The sequence below is a fragment of the Paramisgurnus dabryanus genome, chromosome 15 (genome assembly GCF_030506205.2).
Source record: "Paramisgurnus dabryanus chromosome 15, PD_genome_1.1, whole genome shotgun sequence".
In the NCBI taxonomy this organism is placed as follows: Eukaryota; Metazoa; Chordata; class Actinopteri; order Cypriniformes; family Cobitidae; genus Paramisgurnus; species Paramisgurnus dabryanus.
The window spans coordinates 331,889-353,999 of record NC_133351.1 but is presented as its reverse complement, the minus strand read 5'-3'; the positions used below and the strand labels follow the sequence as shown (position 1 = coordinate 353,999).

At 40.1% G+C, this 22,111-nt stretch overlaps 1 protein-coding gene across 1 annotated transcript; it reads left to right on the top strand.

Annotated features, from left to right (window-relative positions):
- Positions 1-4: 4 nt before the first annotated feature.
- On the top strand, positions 5-21,579 carry ubxn4 (UBX domain protein 4). The gene is made up of 13 exons (XM_065252470.2): positions 5-192; positions 989-1,091; positions 1,900-1,928; positions 4,024-4,142; positions 4,382-4,508; positions 4,724-4,835; positions 5,353-5,407; positions 6,002-6,166; positions 6,291-6,418; positions 18,140-18,242; positions 18,394-18,525; positions 20,100-20,326; positions 20,663-21,579. The coding sequence occupies exons 1-13, from the start codon at positions 111-113 to the stop codon at positions 20,799-20,801; spliced, it is 1,521 nt and encodes a 506-aa protein (XP_065108542.1). The 5' UTR covers positions 5-110; the 3' UTR covers positions 20,802-21,579.
- Positions 21,580-22,111: the final 532 nt, after the last annotated feature.

Sequence of the window (22,111 nt, the reverse complement as noted above, 5' to 3'; positions counted from 1 at the left end):
CGTTAATCTACTTCCGTGCTCTGACGGCTGAGAGGTCTCGAATCTTTCGGAACTTTCTTTCGCTCACACAGAGAGAGAAGCGTCGCGAGCGGCAGAGCTTAAATTAAATCATGCGCTGGTTCGAGGGTTCGATCCCGGCGGCCATCGCGTCAGCCAAACAGCTCAGATGTGTGTTTGTGGTGGTGATCACAGGTGAATTCCTCACATTAGCATTCGTGCTAAGTTAATCATCTGCATCATCCAACTCACTCGTAACAGCTCAGATGTGTTTGTGATCACAGGTGGCTGACTAGCATTAGCATTCGTGCTAATCTTCATCAGCATTATCACTCAGATTCAGATTGAGCTGTAATGTGTGGGATTTTACTGTAGTGTTTTTCATCAGCGTTGTCATAGTCGATGATGACAGAGACTGGTGTTAGACTGATCTAATGTTATATCAATAAGGGGTTTTACAATTAATATTCCTATGGTTGTGTTTTAACAACGGCTTGATTTATTAAGACATCTTTTTCTGTTCGGTAAAATCGCTAGGATTTGTCCAATCACAACCGTATAATTTAATCTAACCAAACCGATCATGTGATTTCAGAAACGATCTGTATTTTGTAATAATCATCTAATAATAATCATGCATCCAGTGAGTAGTGAACACAGATCTGTGTTGTGATGTCAGTCATTCACTGCAGCGGAGGAAAGATGATTTGATCTCAGTCAGTTCCTGTTAGCATTGAGAATCAAAAACCTGCGCCTGTCGTAGGATCGCACGTTTGACTTTCTAAACATTGGCCAACACCGACCCCTGTTGATTCATCTGAACTTGCACTTTGCTTATCTGTCTGGTTCTTCATGTTTTGTTGGTATTGCAAATATTTATACATTTGTTTGGTTAAATGCCAAACCATCTACATCCTGCTACTGTGTATTCAGTGCATGTGTGTCTGTTTATCCATCATTGGACTGATCTCTGAATGTTTCGACATTACAGGTAATGATGATCAGTCCACTCAACTGATGTCCAGCTGGGAGGAGGACGGTGTGTCGGATGCAGCTCATAATAGTTGTGTTGCAATTCGAGTGGACGCTCAGAGGTCAGATATGTGTGTGTGTGTGTGTGTGTGTGTGTGTGTGTGTGTGTGTGTGTGTGTGTGTGTGTGTGTGTAAATTCAAAGTTTGAACATGCAAGGTGAGACACATACATTCTTATAAATTTTTATAGACTGTGAAGCACATGGAATTATATATTCAACTAGTAAGTCAACGATTCTGTCATGTCTGGCAATATACATTCCCTATATGCATAACATCCATTCAAAACATGAGACAGGGATTCAATAATTAACTGGTTATCATGGTGCAAACAGTGTGAAATAATGTGTTTTCAAATGTTGCTGCAAAAAAACCAGATATTGTTGTTGTTGATGAGAACAGCAGAGAAGTAACCATTCTTGAAGTAGGTTGTACATTTGATTACAGTCTGGAAGAAGCCTACCTTACTAAGCTCTTAAAGTACCAGCCACTTAAAGACATTGTTGCGCAGCTGGGGTACAAATGTAAGTTTTTGGTATATATATTTGGAAGCTTAGGTAATGTCCACAGACAAGTGGTCAGAGGTCTGCAAATCGCTGGTCTCCCTAAGCCAAGAGCAAAAGCTCTAGCAAAATTTTGTTCAATCTCAGCAATAATTGGTAGTCGGCATATATGGAGAAGGCGTTGTTATTTGTACCCATAAACTGAGACCAGAGGCAAGGACTATTGGATTACAATGCTTGTATCTAAGATTGTTTGTGTTCAATGAAATTTATTGTAAAATGTGAACACAAATAAAATATTAATGTGTGTTACTGCTGAGCACATGTAATGTCTGGTCGCTCATCTCTCTCTTTTTTTATCTTGCAGTGAAACATGTGTGCAGTTTTCTCAAATCTGTATCCTTACTGTGCGATTGAGGCGAAACTCTTCGAAACATCAGATTGCAGTCAGACTCCTATTCACACATTTCAAGAAATAAAGCAGGCAGAACATTAGGCAAGGCAAGGCAAGTTTATTTGTATAGCACATTTCATACACAGAGGTCATTCAAAGTGCTTTACACAGAAATGAGAAAACAATATATAAAAAAAGAAAAAGAACATGTAAAAATAAGATATACACGATAAGATCACAATAAAGACAAAGATACATGAGGATTTAAAATAACAATTAAAGAAAATAAATGTGATTTTAATAAAACAGTTTAAAATATTAAAAAGAATAAAACAGGAGAAAAAGTGACTTGAGTTAAAAGTGCAGTCAGTGTGAAGCAGCACAGTGCTCATTCAGTAAATACTCTGCAGAATTCAGCCAATCAGATGATGACTTTAAATCTTATGTAATGTTTCCAGTTGGTCTGTGGTTCTGATGTCATGTCAAGAGGCTGACTTTGCTATACGTAGCTGTACCCTTCTTACTGACAGTACACCTCTTGTGTCATGTAAGGGTTAGCATTTCCCAGGGGCCTTAAAGGGGTAGTTCATAAAAAATCACCCTTATGTTGTTACAAACCTGTATGCATTTCGTTGTTCTGCTGAACAAAAAAGGATGATATTTGTGTAACGAAGCAGGAAACAGAAGCACCATTAGGTACGTTTACATGCAACCAAATAATCCGTTTGTAATCGTATTGATGGCTCAATCGTATTGAAAAGCCTTCATGTAAACACCTTAATCAATACGATTGAGGACGATCGGATGCAAATTTGGATCGTATTGAAGGACGTGGTGTACTCCGATCTGTGATCCGAACAGCAGGAGAAAATACGCATGTAAACGCGTGAATCGTAGTGTTTTCTCAATCGGATGCAAAAATACATTGTGCACATGTGCAGAACATTTGTGCTCAAGTTCACGTCTTTATATTAAACTCTTATATCTCATGATTCTCGTCACAGAAACACGCAATAGCAAGGCAGTGGCATCACGCGTTATTAAGGAAAGGTAACTGGGGGTCACGTGATGCCCATTCTGCCGCGTTTATTTGTACTTTTAAAGCATTATGCTACTCAAAGCAATAAAATAGCGTTGTGACTTTTGAAAAGTGTGTTTTCATCACCTATATCTGAAAACTTCTTAAGAACAACTTTCTCCAACTCAGTTTTGACTTAAATCCAGAGATATAGCCTGAACTCGACGAGAGATGCTGTCCGCAGCGAGGCGTTGCCAAGTCCTCTGCTTTTTTTCGAGTTTAGATTTGAGGTACTCTGTTTTTTTTCTGCGGGTTAAAGATGAAAGTATTTTGTTCATCAGTTATTGATTTTTTGGGTTGTGAATAGTCATTGGAATGCTTTTGGGCTAGTTTTGAATGTCCATTTGGGATGGTTCTGATATGCGAATCTGGCAACCCTGGCTGTGCGTTTGCTCAGACGTTCGGTTCGGATTCTATAGAATGTACATGTAAACAAACATCTTAATCAGATTGCAATGTTTAGGGTGATTGTAAACCGTATCGTCGTAACCTTAAATCGGATTAAATTCATTCGGATTGACAAAATTTTGGTGCATGTAAACATAGCCATTGACTTCCATAGTAGGAGAAAATACTCAGAATCGGTTTGGTTACAAACATGGCTCAAAATATCTTTTTGCAAACCTCATAATGTTGCCACTGACCAATCAGAATCAAGCGTTCTAGAGCAGGGGTTTTCAAACCTGTCCTGGAGGACCACTAGTACTGCACATTTAGCATGTTTCCCTTTTGTGACACACCTCATTCAGTTACCTTACACACCCAGTTCAGGTCTTGCAGTATCTACTTATGAGCTGAAGATTTAAACTAGGTGTGTCTAATGAGGGAGACATGCAAATTGTGCAGTACTAGTGGTCCTCCAGGACAGGTTTGAAAACCCCGGTTCTAGAGCACTATCTGTGTAATAACAATAATAATAATAATGTGATTTATTCCTCTTTAGACAGCCATGTTAGTGAATGTAATGTATTATATGTGACTGATCATAATGAAAAAGGTCTTAACTTTGAGCTGGTAAGATCCGGTCGTGTGCATCCCATCCTGTTTTTTCATTGGGGAGAACGGCGTCCCGCTGGAGGTCATCGCCGGCGCCATCACAGCAGAGGAACTGACCCGGAGAATCAACAAAGTCAAGCAGGTGAGAGAACGGCTAAGCTCTTATCTTCACTTCACGCTCTTGATTAAAACTCACTTTTTGATTGTTATGACGGCAGCAGAGTTTTATCCACTGCTGTGGGTTCTGACTACAGTGACTTGCCCCGGTGATTCTGAGACGGATATATTGGTTTAAATTTAACTTAATGCTTGACCCTCAGAAATGATTGATTCTTACTTCAGGTCACATTTAGCTCAATGAGCGTATCTCTTCCCGTACAGATGCACACGCAGCAGATCGAGGGCTCAACAGCAGACACAGAGAGACCAGATCAGTCCGTCTCTCATCTGCCGGACGCTCAGAGCACCAATGACGTTTCATCTAACTGCAGCTCTGCCACATCTAAAGGTGACGGTCAACATGTTCACTTCTCTAGATGTCGATTTGTTTCTATGTATAACAGGCCAGATTTGGTATTTTTCAGACATGATTGTGGTATATAATTCACGGACAGGTGACGCATGCAAATTTCTAGCATTTGCGTGTTTCTATTCATGGTTTCGTTGGGGCTCCAGTGGCTCACAGGCATCTCTTTGAGCCTGATCTGATGTTTCTGTTTGCAGAATCGCAGTCTGTGCCGGTGGAGGAAGAGAAAGCGTCGGCAGCTGATGAGAAAAGTCTCTCGTCAGAGGAAGTGCCACAGTCAACTGAACCTCTAGATGTCAAGGTGGAGAGGTGGGTGGAGCTACAATTTATATTTATGCTTTTGACAGACATATTTTTATCCAAAGTGCATTTTTTGTGGCTTGTGTAGCCTGGAAAAACAAAAAAATCAGATTGTGATCAGAATCTGCTCACCCAAAAGTAGTAAGTACCGATTATTTCTCAGACGTAACACAGAAACGAAAAGTTGAATATGCTGCACCGCTAACTCAAAGGTTTGATTCCCAGGGAGCACACAAACTGTATGTCATTAATAAATTGAGAGTGACTTTGGATAAAAGCAGTAGCCAAATGCATGAATGTACAGTTAGTGCTTTAATGAGTGATGCCTCAAACAAAACTCTGATCCAGTAATTCATTATTTGCTCGACGCGCCTCATCAAATCATCCAACTGGTTACACTGGAACTGGAATTATTTGCCAGCCTTTGCCCTCTTTGTGTGCAGTTAGTAAATGGTCTTCGCTCAGGCTAAAACGCCTTTGTGTGATGTTTTAACGATAACACTGTCTTACAAATCCTCATCTGTAGGATAACAAAGAAACTTGAGGAGAGACGTGAACAGAAGAGAAAAGAAGAAGAAGAGGTAATTCTGTGTGAATGCTCGGTGATTGTGGGTCTTGGTCAGTTCCTTTGCTCCATAGGTGATGAATCAGTATATGGTGTACATGGGCTCGGGTACTGGAAAAGGCATTGCTTCATTATACATTGGGTCAATTGATGACTTATTTTATCAGGTGATGTTACTATCAAATCATGTGTAAGGTCACCACCGATATTTATCAGCAACAGGCAAAAACCATATCTCTCATTTTTGTTTCAAGAGCATAATATCAAAAACCTTAAAGTTATTTATTAAAGCACTTCAGAAGTAATGCCCCTTGGTAATGATCTAATCTTACTTAACATAACATTTTCAAGCTGTGACTGTTCAGGAATATAAGGAAATGTCTTGTGGGTAATGTTAAAAGATCTTGCGATGGCTAACTCGGTGTTCAATTCCCTGACTACTGAGCAAGGGAACTGACTTGTGTCGCAACCCAAGCAAAAGTTTGCTGTTTTTCCAGTTCTCTGACAGTGTTACTTACTTCATGATGTGTTTGTGTAGCTGTAGTGACTCTTTAGTTGCCAAATATCTAGTTGAGTTATGTGAGTGAGTTTTAAATCCTGTCATGTGCAGAACGAGTTACAGAAGGAGGTGGAGAGACGTAAAGTGGGCAAAGAGATGCTGGACTACAAGAGGAAACAGGAGGAGGAGAAAACCAGGCGTCTGCTGGAGGAGAGAAACCGTGAGAAGGCTGAAGAGAAAGCGGCCAGAGAGCGAGTCAAACAGCAGATCGCTCTGGTGACTTTCCCATACGTGACCTTTGATGCAGGAACTGTTGTTGGTGGTGTTGTTGTTATGAAGACGACTGTTGTAGTAGCAAAACACACCGACCGTGGCTGATGTTTGTGCTTTTGGTCAACAGGACCGCGCCGACCGAGCTGCCCGTTACGCTCAGAACCAACAGGAAGCTGAAGCGACCAGATTAGTGGCTCTGCAGGCCAGAGCGGCTGAAGATGAACTCAAGAGAGAAGCCACACACAGAGAGCGAAGGTGCGTCCACAGATCACTACTGCCTTTTAATTACCTGGTAATGAATTCTTGAAATTGAACAAACTTCTGTTTTCAGTCAGTAATGTGTGCTCTTGTGGTGTGTTAGTATAAAGGCAGCATCAAATAAAAGCTGTTTGGACATAATTCCCATCAAATTCACTCAATCCATGAGTGAAGGTTTACAACAATAAACTGAGAATTGTATTCCTGGTCATGTGATCTCAACCTAAAGCAACCCACACCGTGTAAAATAAATCTTCAGCTTTTATTGGGCTCCTGTTATGCCTTGAGTCTTCACCTAGATCAGAGGTGCTTAAACTAGGAGCTGTTATTTGACCCGTCATGCCACTTGAGATAAGGAAAAGGATAAACGTCATTGACACACATGTTCATATTTCTAATTAAACATTTTCTAAAATGTAATTTTTTTAGTTTTAGGGCGCACTCACATTATCCAAACCAAACCATGCCCCAGCGTGATTGTCACTCCTCCCTACTCCCCCAGATGCACGCACTCACACTGTACTTTTATCAGTCCGAGCCCATACGCGCTTTCGTCATTCAGATTCAATTAAATTAAATTTTATTTATATAGCGCTTTTCACAATAAGTAATTGTTTCAAAGCAGCTTTACATTAGTAGAAGCAAAGAAAAGCACAGAAAATCGACAGATAGCAAATTTGTTAGCCCAGGGTGAGTCTATGTATGGGGCCTCCCAACTGATCTTTAGAACGGAATAGAAACTCGTTTGACTAAGGCCAGTGGCCCCACTGCCATCGGTAATACTAACGTACAGTGGCAAACGGTTCTGTATGATATAATATTCTCAAGATCATGGGAAAAAGCCCAAATCGCAACCCGTTCATATGTGCCAAATTAATTCAATTCAATTTCAATTCAATTCAATTTTATTTATATAGCGCTTTTCACAAAAGTCAATTGTTTCAAAGCAGCTTTACATAAATAGAAGCAGTGAAAATCACAGAAAACGACAGATAGCACAACAAAATACATGAAAGCTTGAGCAGTTAAATTTGCTGCGGCTATGACTCAATATAATAATTGCACGTATTACTAAAGCAACGTATAGAAGAGGAAGCTAGGTAAAGCCCAAAAAGGCTGCCTCCCCGGGGTGAAAAACCCCCTAGGAGAAAAAAAAACCCCGTGCTTTTATCCGAGGAAAAATAAGTCCTAGGAGGGAAAAACCCTTGGGAGAACGGAAATGGAGATTTAGCGGAGATTAAGCGGTTCTGCCGGTGATCGTTGGTCAGGTATCAGCTGGGCATAACGTTGAAGGACAGCCAGTAGATCAGAGGTGTGCCGACTTTCACATCTACCGGGACTGGGTCTGTTTGTCTCGTCCTCGGGTCGAGGACGAGACAGGGAGAGAAAACAAAATCGTATTAGCGTAGCGGCCGTTCATATGTATTGAAGTGTCACACAGTGATGTGGTTTAACTCAGCTTAGTTCCAGACAGACTAAATATTGCGGCATAATTATGTTATCCATAGTTGAGGATTTAGCAAATTGGGGGCCCAATGCGAGGGTATATATGGTAAATAAGGGTCACCTTCCGATCTTTAAGAGAAAATGAAACCTGACGACCCGTTTGACTAAGGCCTAAAGCCCCACTGTCGTCGTTAATACAGGTTCAGTGGCAAACGGGTCTATATTGTATACCATTTACAGGACCAGGAGAAAACGCCAAAAACATCGCAACCCGACCATACGTGTTAACCCGTTTGACTAAGGCCGGAAGCCCCACTGTCGTCGTTAATGCAGGTTCAGTGGCAAACGGGTCTGTATGGCATACTATTCATAAGACTTACGATAGCGCCAAAATCGCAACCCGACCATACGTGCCAACCCGTTTGACTAAGGCTGAGAGGCCCCACTGTCGTCGTTAATGCAGGTTCAGTGGCAAACGGGTCTGTATGGCATACTATTCACAAGACACACGAAAGCGCGAAAAACGCAACCCGACCATACATACCAACCCGTTTGACTAAGGCTGGAGGCCCCACTGTCGTCGTTAATGCAGGTTCAGTGGCAAACGGTGGCAAACTATTTAATGCAATTCATTTTAAGTGTTCATGCAGAAAAGGTTTTTATTTATTTATTTGGTTGGTCTGTGTTATGACCGTGAGTGCTTTGTTCCGTGAAAATAACTATTGCGAGTTAAGAACCTTTACTAGACAAATTATGCGAATGCTTTGTTGAAGAGAAAAGTTTTAAGTCTAGATTTAAAATGATTGACTGTGTCTGATTCTCGGACATCGGTTGGTAAATCATTCCAGAGCTTAGGGGCTAAGTAGGAAAAGGATCTTCCACTTTTAGACACTTTTGATAGTCTAGGGATAATCAATAGGCCAGAATTTTGCGACCGTAGTGTGCGTGATGGATTGTATTCTGATAGTAATTCTCTAAGATATGAGGGTGCTAAGCCATTTAAAGCTTTGTAGGTGATTAGTGATATTTTAAATTGGATGCGATATTTAACTGGTAGCCAGTGTAAAGATGCCAGAATTGGGCTTATGTGGTCATACTTCTTAGATCGAGTAAGTACCCTTGCAGAAGCGTTTTGAACTAGCTGAAGCTTGTTGATCTGATTTGAATGGCATCCCCCGAGTAGCGAGTTACAATAGTCTATTCTAGAGGTCATAAAAGCATGAATAAGCTTCTCTGCGTCAGATGTAGACAGCATATGGCGTATTTTTGAGATATTTCTAAGATGGAAGAATGCTGTGCGGCAGACGTTGGCGATATGACTATCAAAGGATAAGTTGCTGTCGAACATCACACCTAAGTTCCTAACCGTGGAAGATGGCACCACAGTACAGCCATCTATGTGCAATTTGTAATCTGACATATTATGTTTGTAGCGATTTGGTTCAATAATAAGTACCTCTGTCTTATTGGAGTTGAGCTTAAGAAAGTTATGTGCCATCCAGTCACTAACATCGCTAATGCAGTCTTTTAGCTTAGAAAACGTGTGTGTTTCGCTGGGATGCGAGGAGATGTAAAGCTGGGTATCATCCGCATAGCAGTGAAAACTTATGTTATGTTTCCTGATAATGTCTCCTAGGGGTAACATGTATAACGAGAACAGGATAGGACCTAAAACTGATCCCTGCGGTACACCGTATTTAACCAGGGAGTGATATGACTCTTCCTCATTTACATAAACAAAGTGATAGCGATTGGTTAGATATGACCTTAACCAGGCTAGCGCCTGACCACTGATACCAACATAGTTTTCTAGTCTATTGAGTAGGATTCTGTGGTCTATTGTGTCAAATGCTGCACTAAGGTCTAGTAATATAAGAATTGAGATTTCACCACGATCGGATGTTAATAGGAGGTCATTTGTAACTCTAAGCAACGCTGTCTCTGTGCTATGGTGGGGCCTGAATCCTGATTGGAACTTTTCATATGTACTATTATTTGTCAAGAATGTGCGTAACTGGCTTGCCACTACCTTTTCTAATATTTTCGAAAGAAAAGGGAGATTTGAGATTGGTCTAAAGTTATTAAGTTCTCCTTGGTCAAGCTGTGGTTTTTTAATCAGCGGTTTAATAACTGCTAGTTTGAAAGCTGTTGGAACGTATCCTATTTCTAGCGATGAGTTAAAGATGTTTAGAACCGGGGTTGACACTACAGGGAATACTTCTTTAAGTAGTTTTGTGGGAACGGGGTCTAATATACAGGACGATGATTTGGATGATGTGACTAGTTTAGAGAGCTCATCTATTGTAGTAGGTTTAAATGAATCAAGATGTTCGTATGGTAGTCTAGTGTTAAGTGAACTAATGGGTAGAGTGGTGGCTGCCTGGGTAGCTACGATGTTTTCCCTAATAGCCGAAATTTTGTTAGAAAAGAAGTTCATGAAGTCGTTACTATTGTGTTGAAGTTTACTATTGGTTTCTGTTTGTTCTTTGTTTCTAGTCAGTTTCGCAACTGTGCTAAAGAGGAAACGAGGGTTATTATGATTCTCATTTATAAGCTTGCTAAGATATGTAGATCTGGCGGTTTTAATAGCCTGTCTGTAGTGTTTAACACTCTGTTTCCATGCTGCACGCCATACTTCTAACTTTGTGCATCTATAATTTCTTTCCATTTTTCTAGCTGCCTTTTTAAGGGCTGCTGTGTGATGGTCATACCATGGAGCTGGCGGTTTTTCTTTGAATCTCTTTTTTCGAATGGGAGCAACGGCATCCAATGTGTTAGAACAGACATTGTTTAGGTTTTCTATTTCAATATCTAGATCGTCACAGTTATCTGCTACATGTTTCATTTGGGACAGGTCTGGAAGAGTGCTAATAAAGCTATCTTTAGTGGTGGAAATTATTGTTCTGGCTAGTCGGTAGCATGTTGTAGATTGAGTGATCCTATCTAGAAGTACAGTGTATGACACAAGGTAATGGTCAGAAACTGCATCACTCTGAGGTGATATTTCGACGTCATTAATATTGAGTCCGAGTGACAGAATTAAGTCTAATGTGTGATTACGAGTATGCGTTGGCCCTGTTACGTTTTGTCTAATATTGAGAGAATTTAGAACATCTATAAACGCACGTCCTAACGCGTCTTTTGGGTTGTCCACATGGACATTAAAATCACCAACAATAAGAGCTTTATCTACAGTGACTACAAGCTCAGATAGGAAATCTGCTATTTCATTAAGGAAATCTGCATGGTGGCCCGGTGGTCTATAGATTGTCGCTAAAGCAAAAGAAAGCTGTTTGTGGTTACGATCAGTTATTTCCATATTTAACAACATTACTTCAAATGATTTAAATTTTAGCTCAGATTTTTGGTTTACTTTAAAAATTGTGTTGTATATTGTAGCTACACCACCCCCTCTCCCCTTTAATCGAGGTTCGTGTTTATAATAATAGTCTTGTGGGGTGGATTCATTTAAACTAATGTAGTCGTCTGCTTTAAGCCAGGTTTCTGTTAAACAGAGTACATCTAAGTTTTGGTCTGTAATTATTTCATTGACAATAGGTTCTTTATTGGTAAGCGATCTAATGTTAAGAAGGCCGAATTTTAACATTCGAGATTCATCTGTTAATGTATTGTTTTCTAATTTTATTTGAATCAGATTTGTACCAGATGTAACAAGCGGCACCCTGTATTTATTTGTTCGGGGAACAGATACAGTTGAAATGTGCTGATATTTCGGTAAGATTGACTCGAAGTGCTGTGATATAAGTGGTCTTGACATATCACGGCAGCTAACAGATGGACGGTTAAGCCGATCCGTCTGTTTCCTGACCTGGGCCCTGGATAGTCAGACTATATCAGAATTAAGACTATTGATCAGCTTTTTAGTGAGTATAGCACTTCCTTCCGATGACGGATGAAGGCCATCTCGGGTTAGGAGAAATGGTCTTCCCCAGAAATGCTTCCAATTGTCTATAAACCCTACGTTATGCTGAGGGCACCACTTTGACATCCATCCATTGAGAGACACTAATCTACTATGTGTTTCATCTCCCCGGTAGGCGGGGAGGGGACCAGAGCATATTACATTGTCTGACATTGTTTTTGCAATTTCACACATCTCCTTAATATTATCTTTGGTGATTTCCGACTGGCGGAGCCTAGTGTCATTCGTGCCGGCGTGAATAACAATCTTAGAAAACTTCCGCTTAGCATTAGCCAGCACTTTAAGTTTGGATCTAATGTCAGACGTTCTGGCTCCCGGTATACAGTCGACTATGGTGTTTGGTGCCTCAATGTTAGTGTTCCTGAGTATAGAATCTCCAATGACCAGGGCACTTTTAAAAGGTGTTTCAGCTGGTATACTCCTTAGGGGATCGAATCTGTTAGAAATTGTCGTTACGTTATGGGTCTTAGAAGGACGCCTTATATGACTATGCCGCCTAACAGTCACCCAGTTTGACCGCCGACTTGACTCTGATGACGGAACCGAGCCATGTGTATTTTGATAAACACTATGCACGCTCGATACAGTATTTGTAATATTTATATTAGCATCTGATGTCGGAACCGAGCCATTAGTCTTTTCGCTCGATAGATTATTTGCGACCGTAACATTAGCGGTTTTGCTATCCTCAACTAGCGTTCGGATGCGCGATTCTAGTTCAGCAACCTTCTCAGTTAACCTTAATACTTCAATACACTTAGTGCATGTAAACCCCTCTATGCTAACAGCAGAAGCTAAACTATACATGTGGCAAGTAGTACACGTTACAATAACAAGCGGAGTCTTATCGCTTTCATGCTGGGCGATGGCGTCTTCGTTTACCCGAACGCGGTCCCCGGAGCTGCATCGCGTGGGGTGTTCGGTTGTGACACGCCTCGGTCGCCTGCGAACGTCTGGGTCCAGGGTGATGTTTGGCTTGCTGAATCTGCGAAGGCCGGGCAGCGGTTCCTCCACAGCTTCCCGATCGCTTTCATGTCGTTCACGGTCCGTGAAGCTGCATCGCGTGGAATGCATGTTTGTTGCTCGCTTGTGGACGTCGGAAGGCAGGGTGAAGTGGGCGCTGTACCTCGCCTTGGATCTGCTAAAACCGGGAAACAACTCCTCCACAGCTTCCCGCTCAGGTGAGGATAGGTCAGAAAAGCATATATCAGATGAATCCGCCATTAGATCGGAAAAAGCTAGCTTCAGCCTCCACCGTGTGGATGCTATTGGGCTATAAGCTAACACTGGGTGTTTATTAGTGATAAATAGTTTCACGTGGTAGTACTGCTCAATAATCGTCACGGTAAAGTATTCCTATGTAAAACTAATAAGTTATATTATATAAATAGGAATAAGATGGTAAAAAGAAGCTTTTAGATGATGAACTCGACGGAGCTACGATGCAGGATCTGTTCAGCGTGACGTCACAAACCGGAAGTTTTCTTTTTATATAGCCATTAAGATTAAGATTCAACTGACTACTAATTCGAAGTTTCAACATATTTCTTAGGAAAATTAATAACGTTTATCATGCTTTGAAGTGTTGACAGGATTAGGTTTTAGTTTATTTATTTATTAGGTTGTACAAACTAGCTATTGTGAGATGAGTACCTTTACTAAAACAAATTATATGAATGCTTTGTTAAAGAGAAAAGTTCTAGATTTAAAGGTATCAACTGTGTCTGATTCTCGGATATCGGTTGGTAAATCATTCCAGAGCTTAGGGGCTAAGTAGGAAAAGGATCTGCCACCTTTAGACACTTTTAATATTCTAGGGATAATTAAGAGACCAGAATTTTGCGACCGCAGTGTAGCGATGGATTGTATTCTGATAGTAATTCTCTAAGATATGAGGGTGCTAGGCCATTTAAGGCTTTGTAGGTGATTAGTAATATTTTAAATTGTGTGCGATATTTAACTGGTAGCCAGTGTAAAGATGCCAGAATTGGACTTATGTGGTCATACTTCTTAGATCGAGTAAGCACTCTTGCAGAAGGGTTTTGAACTAACTGAAGCTTGTTTACCTGATTTGCATGGCATCCTCCGAGTAACGAGTTACAATAGTCTATTCTAGAGGTCATAAAAGCCTGGATAAGCTTCTCTGCATCTGATGCAGACAGCATATGGCGTATTTTTGAGATATTTCTAAGATGGAAGAATGCTGTGCGGCAGACATTGGAGATATGACTATTGAAGGATAAATGGCTGTCGAACATCACACCTAAATTCTTATCTGTGGAAATTGGCACCACAGTGCAGCCATCTATGGGCAACTTGTAATCTGACATATTATGTTTGGAGCGATTTGGTTCAATAATAAGTATCTCAGTCTTATTGGAGTTAAGCATAAGAAAGTTATGTGCCATCCAGTCACTAATATCGCTTATGCAGTCTGTTAGTTTAGAAAACGTGTGTGTTTCGCTGGGATGTGAGGAGATGTAAAGCTGGGTATCATCCGCAAAGCAATGAAAACGTATGCTATGTTTCCTGATAATATCTCCTAGCGGTAACATTTATAACGAGAACAGGATAGGACCTAAAACTGATCCCTGCGGTACGCCGTATTTTAACCAGGGAGTGATATGACGACTCCTCATTTACATAAACAAAGTGATAGCGATTGGTTAGATACGATCTGAACCAGGCTAACGCCTGACCACTGATGCCAACTTAGTTTTCTAACCTATTGAGTAGGATTCTGTGATCTATTGTGTCAAAGGCTGCACTAAGGTCTAGTATTATAAGGATTGAAATTTCACCACGATCAGATGTTAGGAAGAGGTCATTTGTAACTCTAAGCAGTGCTGTCTCTGTGCTATGGTGGGGCCTGAATCCTGATTGGAGATGCGATTGTTTCGAAAAAGTAAAAACGCTCTCTTAACACCATAATGATAAGTCTGTTTTTTTATTTGGATTTGTTTGGTGTGCGATTACAGACAGCCCTCTCACATGTCATCATATTGTTTAGTTGATCCATCACATGTGCAGCTTGGACATTCAAGTAACCCCGCTGCACGCATCAAAAGTTTTTTACGGAGGCAGATAAAGGTGAATGGTCACGCAACTGACGTCTTCACCTTTTCAGTGAGCCCAATGGCGCTTTTCCATTGCATAGTACGGTTTGGTTTAGTTTGGTTTGTGTTGTCTCGAGCAAACATGTTGTCATCTGTGCTCTGCTATAAACTCCCTTTTATTGATGAAAAACATCCGCAGGTTGAGAATCAGGGACACCATAACAGTTTTTTCCAGACTTGCAGTTTGTGGCGGAACATTAGCGACGAGCACGTCACCATTATGTATGCTTAAATGCAACTTCAATGAGGCTCACGACTGACGCCATGGGTGTTTGCACAGAAACTGTCATGTGAGACGGAGTAAGTGATAAACGCAATGTGCAAACATCTGTTTGTGGTGGTCAATTTTAATTTTGTGGAGGACTGAGAAATAAATGAATGTATGGGAATATACAACAACGCTCTCACTTGTCTGATGTCACAGCAGTAGGAAGCGCAAATATAACGACACGCCTATAATCCCTCCCACTGCGAAGTGATACCAAACTCGAAGGAAAAGCTAACCACGCCAAAGTGAGGTGAGCTGACCCGACCCAAACTAAACTAAACTAAACCGTGGGGTACTATGCAATGGAAAAGCGCCCCAAGTGAACCGCGCTCCAGCCCACATCTGCAACCTGGCCGGAGCGTGATTAACCAATCCGCGCCAGGCGTGATACATTGCGATCACACTAGTCAAACGAACCAGGCTTTGGGGGTCAAACGCGCCCGAGCGTGGTTTGGTTTGGATAGTGTGAGTACACCCTTATTTGTACATTACATTATTTGAAATTAAATGCAAGGACTTAAAGTGAATTTTTTTTTTAAATACATGCGTACTTAAAGGTGTATAGCATGCATCACGAAGCTCAATGAACTCTGGTACTATAAGGCTAATAATTGAGAGGTGAAGGCAGTGGCACACAGACAAAGGAAAATTAAAAAAAAAATTTGCAAAATGATTATTTTTTTTTAATAGTAACCTTTGAAAATTAAACTGCATAAACAGAGTAATGTTTGCTTGTTTATTTTTTTATATTAGAAAAGTATAAATTAGGAGAATCAGGGCAACTGTAATTTTAATATAACAAAACAACATTTACTTTCGACCTACGGCACGTGAAGTGAAGCCAGTGCAGAGTTCGAGCGGCCATCTTGCTAAGCCCAGCCAGCAGAGGGCATCATTGACTTCCATTCAAAATATTGATCTAAATTCACCCGGTTTACAGCGTATCAGTCGCACAAAGTTTATTTTTAGGATATGTGTGCGTAAACTAATTGTTACTTCTGATGTTATTTGCAATGTTTAGGTTTTAATCGGGCAGGATAATGGATTCATAATAAACCGTTAATGTGAGTGTGTCTGCTGCATCCTGTTAATGTTAAAGTTTCTTGACATTAGGTACATGGTCAGCGTTGTTTCTCTGAATAATTTTAGGTAACTTGAAAAGTTAACATAATTACAAAATCAGCAAATTATTGCATGCACATACTGCACAAAGCATGATTATTTATTTAGATTTCAGAATGAGCACGTTTGTCATTAATAATAAATATGCTGTGGTGTGTCAGCTTATCTGATACTGTAATGAAGATGAATGTAAAGTAACTTACTGTTTTAAAAGTAAAATTTACAACTTTCAGTAATTAACTATGTACATGATTAGGACGTTTGCATTGTAATAATGCAGGCTACAGTGTAACTTCAGATATAAAAACGAAGACGAGTAAAGTGATGTTTTATCATTAAAATCTGATCCATTGATTTAATAGAATGTTTGGGTATACCAATATGGCAGCGCAGTGGCTTAACAATTGTGATGTCATGAGCAATCCAGTCATTTATATAGGTCAGTGAAGTTAACACAAAATCAACACGTTACATAACATAACACAATACAATACAACGTGTAAAAAATGAACACATCCTTTCTTGGAGTGTATGTCCAGATATTCTCCTATTAGTTTAGAGTTTTGAAATAAATGGTGAAATTGTTTATATATCAAGAGTTCAGATGTAAAAGTTGCTAAACAAAGACACCTACGTAAAAAATGAGATCTTTACTCATTCCCCGCCAGCCTTTTTTTTTGTTGTTGTTGCCTGCCAGCATTTTTGCCTTCCAGGAAATTGTTTTTTCTAAAAATATATAAACATATACAAATATATCAAATGAAAGAACAGACCCTCTGCTTTCAAACAAACAAAACTGAAAAAAAAAATTTGGTCATTGTTGAAATATCCAGCCTTTCAACTTTGTGACTGATTCCTCAACATTATTCTCAAGAATCTGCTGCTATTGAGTAAAAACCGTGCAACCCTCAACTTTAACCAGATTCTCAGAACTGGCCACACAGCCAGCAAAGTGTTTTTCTTGGAACGTTGTATTCTTCTGCCGCCATGCATAACGCTTCTCGTTATGAACAAATAAATCTCAATCTTCGTTTCATCAGTCTACAGCACCTTATTCCAAAATGAAGCTGGCTTGTTCAAATGTGCGTTTACATACCTCAAGCTTCTTTCGCGTCAAAGTGCACTAAATTGTTGAAGGATGCACAGTTACACAATCTGCAGCAAGTTAATGTTGTAGGTTTTTAGAGGTGGGCTGTTTTTGACCGTTCTCACCATCCCTCGCTTTTGCCTCTCCAATATTTTACGTGGCCTGCCACTTCTGGCCTTAACAAGAACTGTGCCTGTGGTCTTCCATTTCCTCACTATGTTCCTCACAGTGGACACGGACAGATTTTATCTCTGCGATAACCTTCTCCTTATCCATAATGTTGAAGAATCTTTGTTTTCAGGTCATTTGAGAGTTGTTTTGAGGCCTCCACGTTGCAACAACTTTCAATTGGCCACCTTAAATACATTTTCTCATGATTGGATGCACCTGTCTATAAAGTTCAAGGCTTAATGAGCTCACCAAACCAATTGTGTGTTTCAATGAATCAGTTCCAGGTATTCAAATCAACAAAATGACAAGGGTGCCCAAATTTATGCACCTGCTTAATTTCGTTTTGATTTATATTGCACATTTTCTGTTAATCCTATAAACCTCACTTCACTACTGAAATATTATTGTATCCTTCAGTTATTTGATAGATCAAAATGAAAGTGCCTATTTAAACACCCAAATATTTATAAACTAAAATCATGGAAATTATTAGGGGTGCCCAAACTTTTGCACGCTACTGTATGATGTGATGTATGCACGCTATGTAAATCTGTTTCTCTTATAGTGCGGTCGCCAGGATACAGTTTCGTCTGCCCGACGGCTCGTCCTTCACTAACCAGTTTCCATCAGAGACTCGCCTACAGGAAGCCAGACGCTTCGCTGCGCAGGTCAGTTTCCATAATGACGAACAGCATTTGAAATGGGATGTTTTCCCTCGTGTTTTCCCGGCTGTCCGTGACTTTGTCAGAGTAGTTTAAATGTTCAGCGCTTGTATTATGAGTATCATGTAACTCTATTTACCCTGCTGTCTTCTAACAGGAGGTTGGAAACAGGTATGGTAATTTCTCGCTGGCCACCATGTTCCCAAGAAGAGAGTTCACAGCTGAAGATCTGGACAGAAGTTTATTGGAGTTGGAGCTCGCACCCAGCGCCTCCATCGTTCTGCTTCCCGTGAGCACATGAACACTAATGCCAGCACATTACTGTCACTGCAGCGTCTCTGACAGGATTCAGGCTAGAGGTCTTCTCGGGTCCAAAGAAATGTACCCGATCCGAAATGACCAGAATCACTTTTTACCCGAAACCAACATGCATTAAATATTTATTTTTTTAAGAAAGACCCAAATTGCGACGAACCCGAGAAAATTATACCAGAGTCTGACCTGAACCAGTGGCTTTTTTTACCCGACTAGACCCGAATGTAAACGGCACTGACGTGTGTATAGTCTGCAGCCCTGCACACACCAGTCAGACAGAAAGAAACCCCAGTGGCTTTGCAACCAGTTTGGCCCACTGCTCCATTTATTTTCATTTATTATCTGAAGACGACACCAAGGTAACCATTAAAATGTGTGTTGACAGGTGTGTGTCAACAAAAATTAACCTACCACCAGCCATATGATGTCAAAAGCTCTTGGCAAACAGAGGAGGGGTTGGTTAAGGAAATCTACGCACACTCGCGAGATAATTTGGGTCTTCTCTGGTCAGTTCGGCAAAACACGTTCATTTTAAATTACCTGATGCCCCTATTAGTACACCTGACCCGTGTCCCAGTCACATGTAAAACTTTTAGACCCGAACCCTCTGCTGTTGAACCTTGTGTTTTTGGATCTAAGACCTTGTTCACACTGTTAGTCCAAATCCAATTTTGGTGCATATCTGATTGGAATCCAATCACATTTAGAACGTGTGAACGGCCAAAACCACATGAAATCAAAAACGTTTCAGGCTACATCCAGAGGCTACATTTAAAACCCTTTTTAAATTGCATTTCCATAAATCCATTTCAGTCTGACCGCTCTGATCGCATTTGTGTAGCTTTTTGGTTATGCCATGCGTAAACGCATCCCAGCCCGAACTTTGGAAAGGTACATTTCTGACTAAAGGATAGGGGTGTTTGGGAAAGTCCATGTATTGGGAATTAGTTTCTACAACATCAGACGTCGAGGCAGATTGTCGTGCCAGGGCGACGTCATTGCCATACAAACAGTGCAGATAATCCAGAACATGTCAGAACGCAGATATCGGATCTGAACATTTGTGATGCACAATGTGGACAGTGAGTCTGGCAAATCGGATATGCACCAAAATTGGATTTGGTCTGACAGTGTGAACAAGGTCATAGTGGATCCGTGAAGACCTCTAATTCAGGGTTTAACACGTTACATGCGTTATCACAATAATGCTGATATAGATGATAAATACATGACCTATTAGCAAGCAAAGATTTGAAATTAAAATGAGTTTTAAATGTTTTGTCTAAACAAGAGACTTTATTAAGAACTGGTTGTTTTGATTGCAGTCACTTTCTGCATTATTCTTTTCTGAATCAGATTATGGGCTTCATGAGATGTTGAGTTCACGAGATGAAACTTTTATTTTAAATTATGTTGCTCGCTTTACGGACTTTCAGTTATGGCTGCAGGAAAGTCATATAAAGAGCTGTAGATGAAGTCCATCATAACGCTGTGTCTCACACCTCTAGTGCTGCGACTTTAGTCACGCGTCATCTCTCTTCATTACAGCAGTCCAGTCGACCGTCTAACACTGTGGTCCACTCTTCTGCGGGTGGAGGCATCTGGGCGATGCTGGGCTCTTTGCTCTTCCCCCTGCTGGCCGTCTGGAGATTCATAAGCGGATTTTTGTTCAGGAGTCCCCCTCCTTCTGCGCCTGCTCGACCTCAAAACCAGCATGCGGCTAATACCTTCAGCACAGGCTCCTCTTCCTCCTCCTCCTCTTCAGAACCAAAGCGGTAAATCTGTGTATTTGTCTTATCTGATGCTATAAAGATCTCTGACTGCACCATCAACAACATAGATTAATATATCGAATTACTAAAATGCCTGCATGTCGGGGAGTCAGGTTAATGTCATCCATTTTTGGATCTCAAAGTTGGCAGTAACTTAATAAAATATACCAGAATTGTCTAAGTAAGCCACTTTTCTGATAAATAGTATGCAAAACTCTATTGTGATTTATGAGTAATCAATCTTTAGTATTCCCCCAAACAAACAGCAAGAAGAAAAAACCCAGCTAAGGTTTTTAGGGTCCTGCCCGATAAACTTTTCTGTCTCGCATGTCATTTCAGAGATGCAGTTCGTAAAAGAGTTCTTGAGAAAAAACCTGAGGACTTTAAGAAAGATGGTAAGATTTATCGGCTCCGGACGCAGGAAGATGATGAAGACGACAACAACACCTGGAACGGCAACTCTACACAACAGATGTAGTACACTAACTAACCCTCATGTGTGTCTCTCGGAAGAAGCCTGATTTCTTTTCTTTTGAGTCTTTATGGGGTGCATTATTGGTGGCTATTTTATTGCTCCAATTTCTCTTTTTGCCCCTCCTGTTCACCAGTTATCCCCCATCGCCCCGCATGGGTTATTAATATCAGGTCTGTGTCATATCTCCGTTGTGTGTGCACACTAGTTTATTGAAAGCTGATTCTACCAGGCTTGAAAACAGGTAATGCGTCTGTTCCTGCGCGGACCTTTACTGTTTATTTATTAACTAACGCTGTGAAGTTTTGAAACGCTGCAGGTTTTTGTAACGCAAGATCATAGACCTCCTCGACAATAGTATGTCTAACAGTTAACCACAGAGCAGACTTTAACATTTAATGATAGGATTAAAGATGTTTTCAACGAAACCCTAAAGAAAATAATTTTCCTCATTGAATTTTTGCTCGGTTTTGTTAAAAGAACAGAACTTGTCTTCATATTTTAATTATTATGTAACTGCAAAAATATAATGTAATAAATATTTGAAGAAACAATCCATTTAGCAGCCATTATGTGTTGTGCTTTATTAGTACCACATGCATTTTTTGTAGGCTTATATTAAGATAAGATTCTGCTGGATTTCTGTCACATGATTTTTCAAATTTTACGTTTAAATAATCACTGTTTATTTTTAAATACAAATACAAATCAACATGTACCTGACACAGATTAAATCAACGTTTCTATGATTGAAAACAATAAAACATTTTGAATGTGCTACATATTCCTCTGTGTTTACATTTCAAAGCTTCATGTGTGTTCTTGTCGATCAGATTATATTGTGATTGGTGGCTGTAAGGATCGTTTAAACCCAGTGGTTCTCAAACTGAGGGCCTGGGATCATTATAACATTTTATAAAATACAGTCATTTATCATAAAATCTGTGTAATTTAACCTCCGATAAATAAGGCTACTAACCAACAGCACTACATTTATATCATTTTAATGTTTTGTTTTGTTTAATTTTAAGTTTGAGATTGATTTGTCATCTATTTTCTTTGGGTGGGCATGCTGAAATAGTTTAAAAAGCCATTTATCTAGAAGACTTATGATGTAAATCTCTCAGGTTTAGATTAAAGTTATATTTTTCTTCTGTAGTGTTTTTCACAATTTTGCATTATAACAAAGCAGATTTACAGTAGTAGTAGTAGTAGAACAGATCAATGAAATATAAAGAAGATATATGGCATCATTACAAAGCACAAGTTCATTATCAGTATCAACAATCACACCATTATATTCATACATTAAGCCT

Excerpts from the sequence above, each read along its gene's own strand:
- ubxn4 (XM_065252470.2), top strand. The coding sequence starts at position 111 with ATGCGCTGGTTCGAGGGTTCGATCCCGGCGGCCATCGCGTCAGCCAAA. Across the intron at positions 1,929-4,023 it reads TGTGCAGTTTTCTCAAATCT|ATCCGGTCGTGTGCATCCCA; the intron begins GTATCCTTACTG and ends TGAGCTGGTAAG. Across the intron at positions 20,327-20,662 it reads TCCTCTTCAGAACCAAAGCG|AGATGCAGTTCGTAAAAGAG; the intron begins GTAAATCTGTGT and ends ATGTCATTTCAG.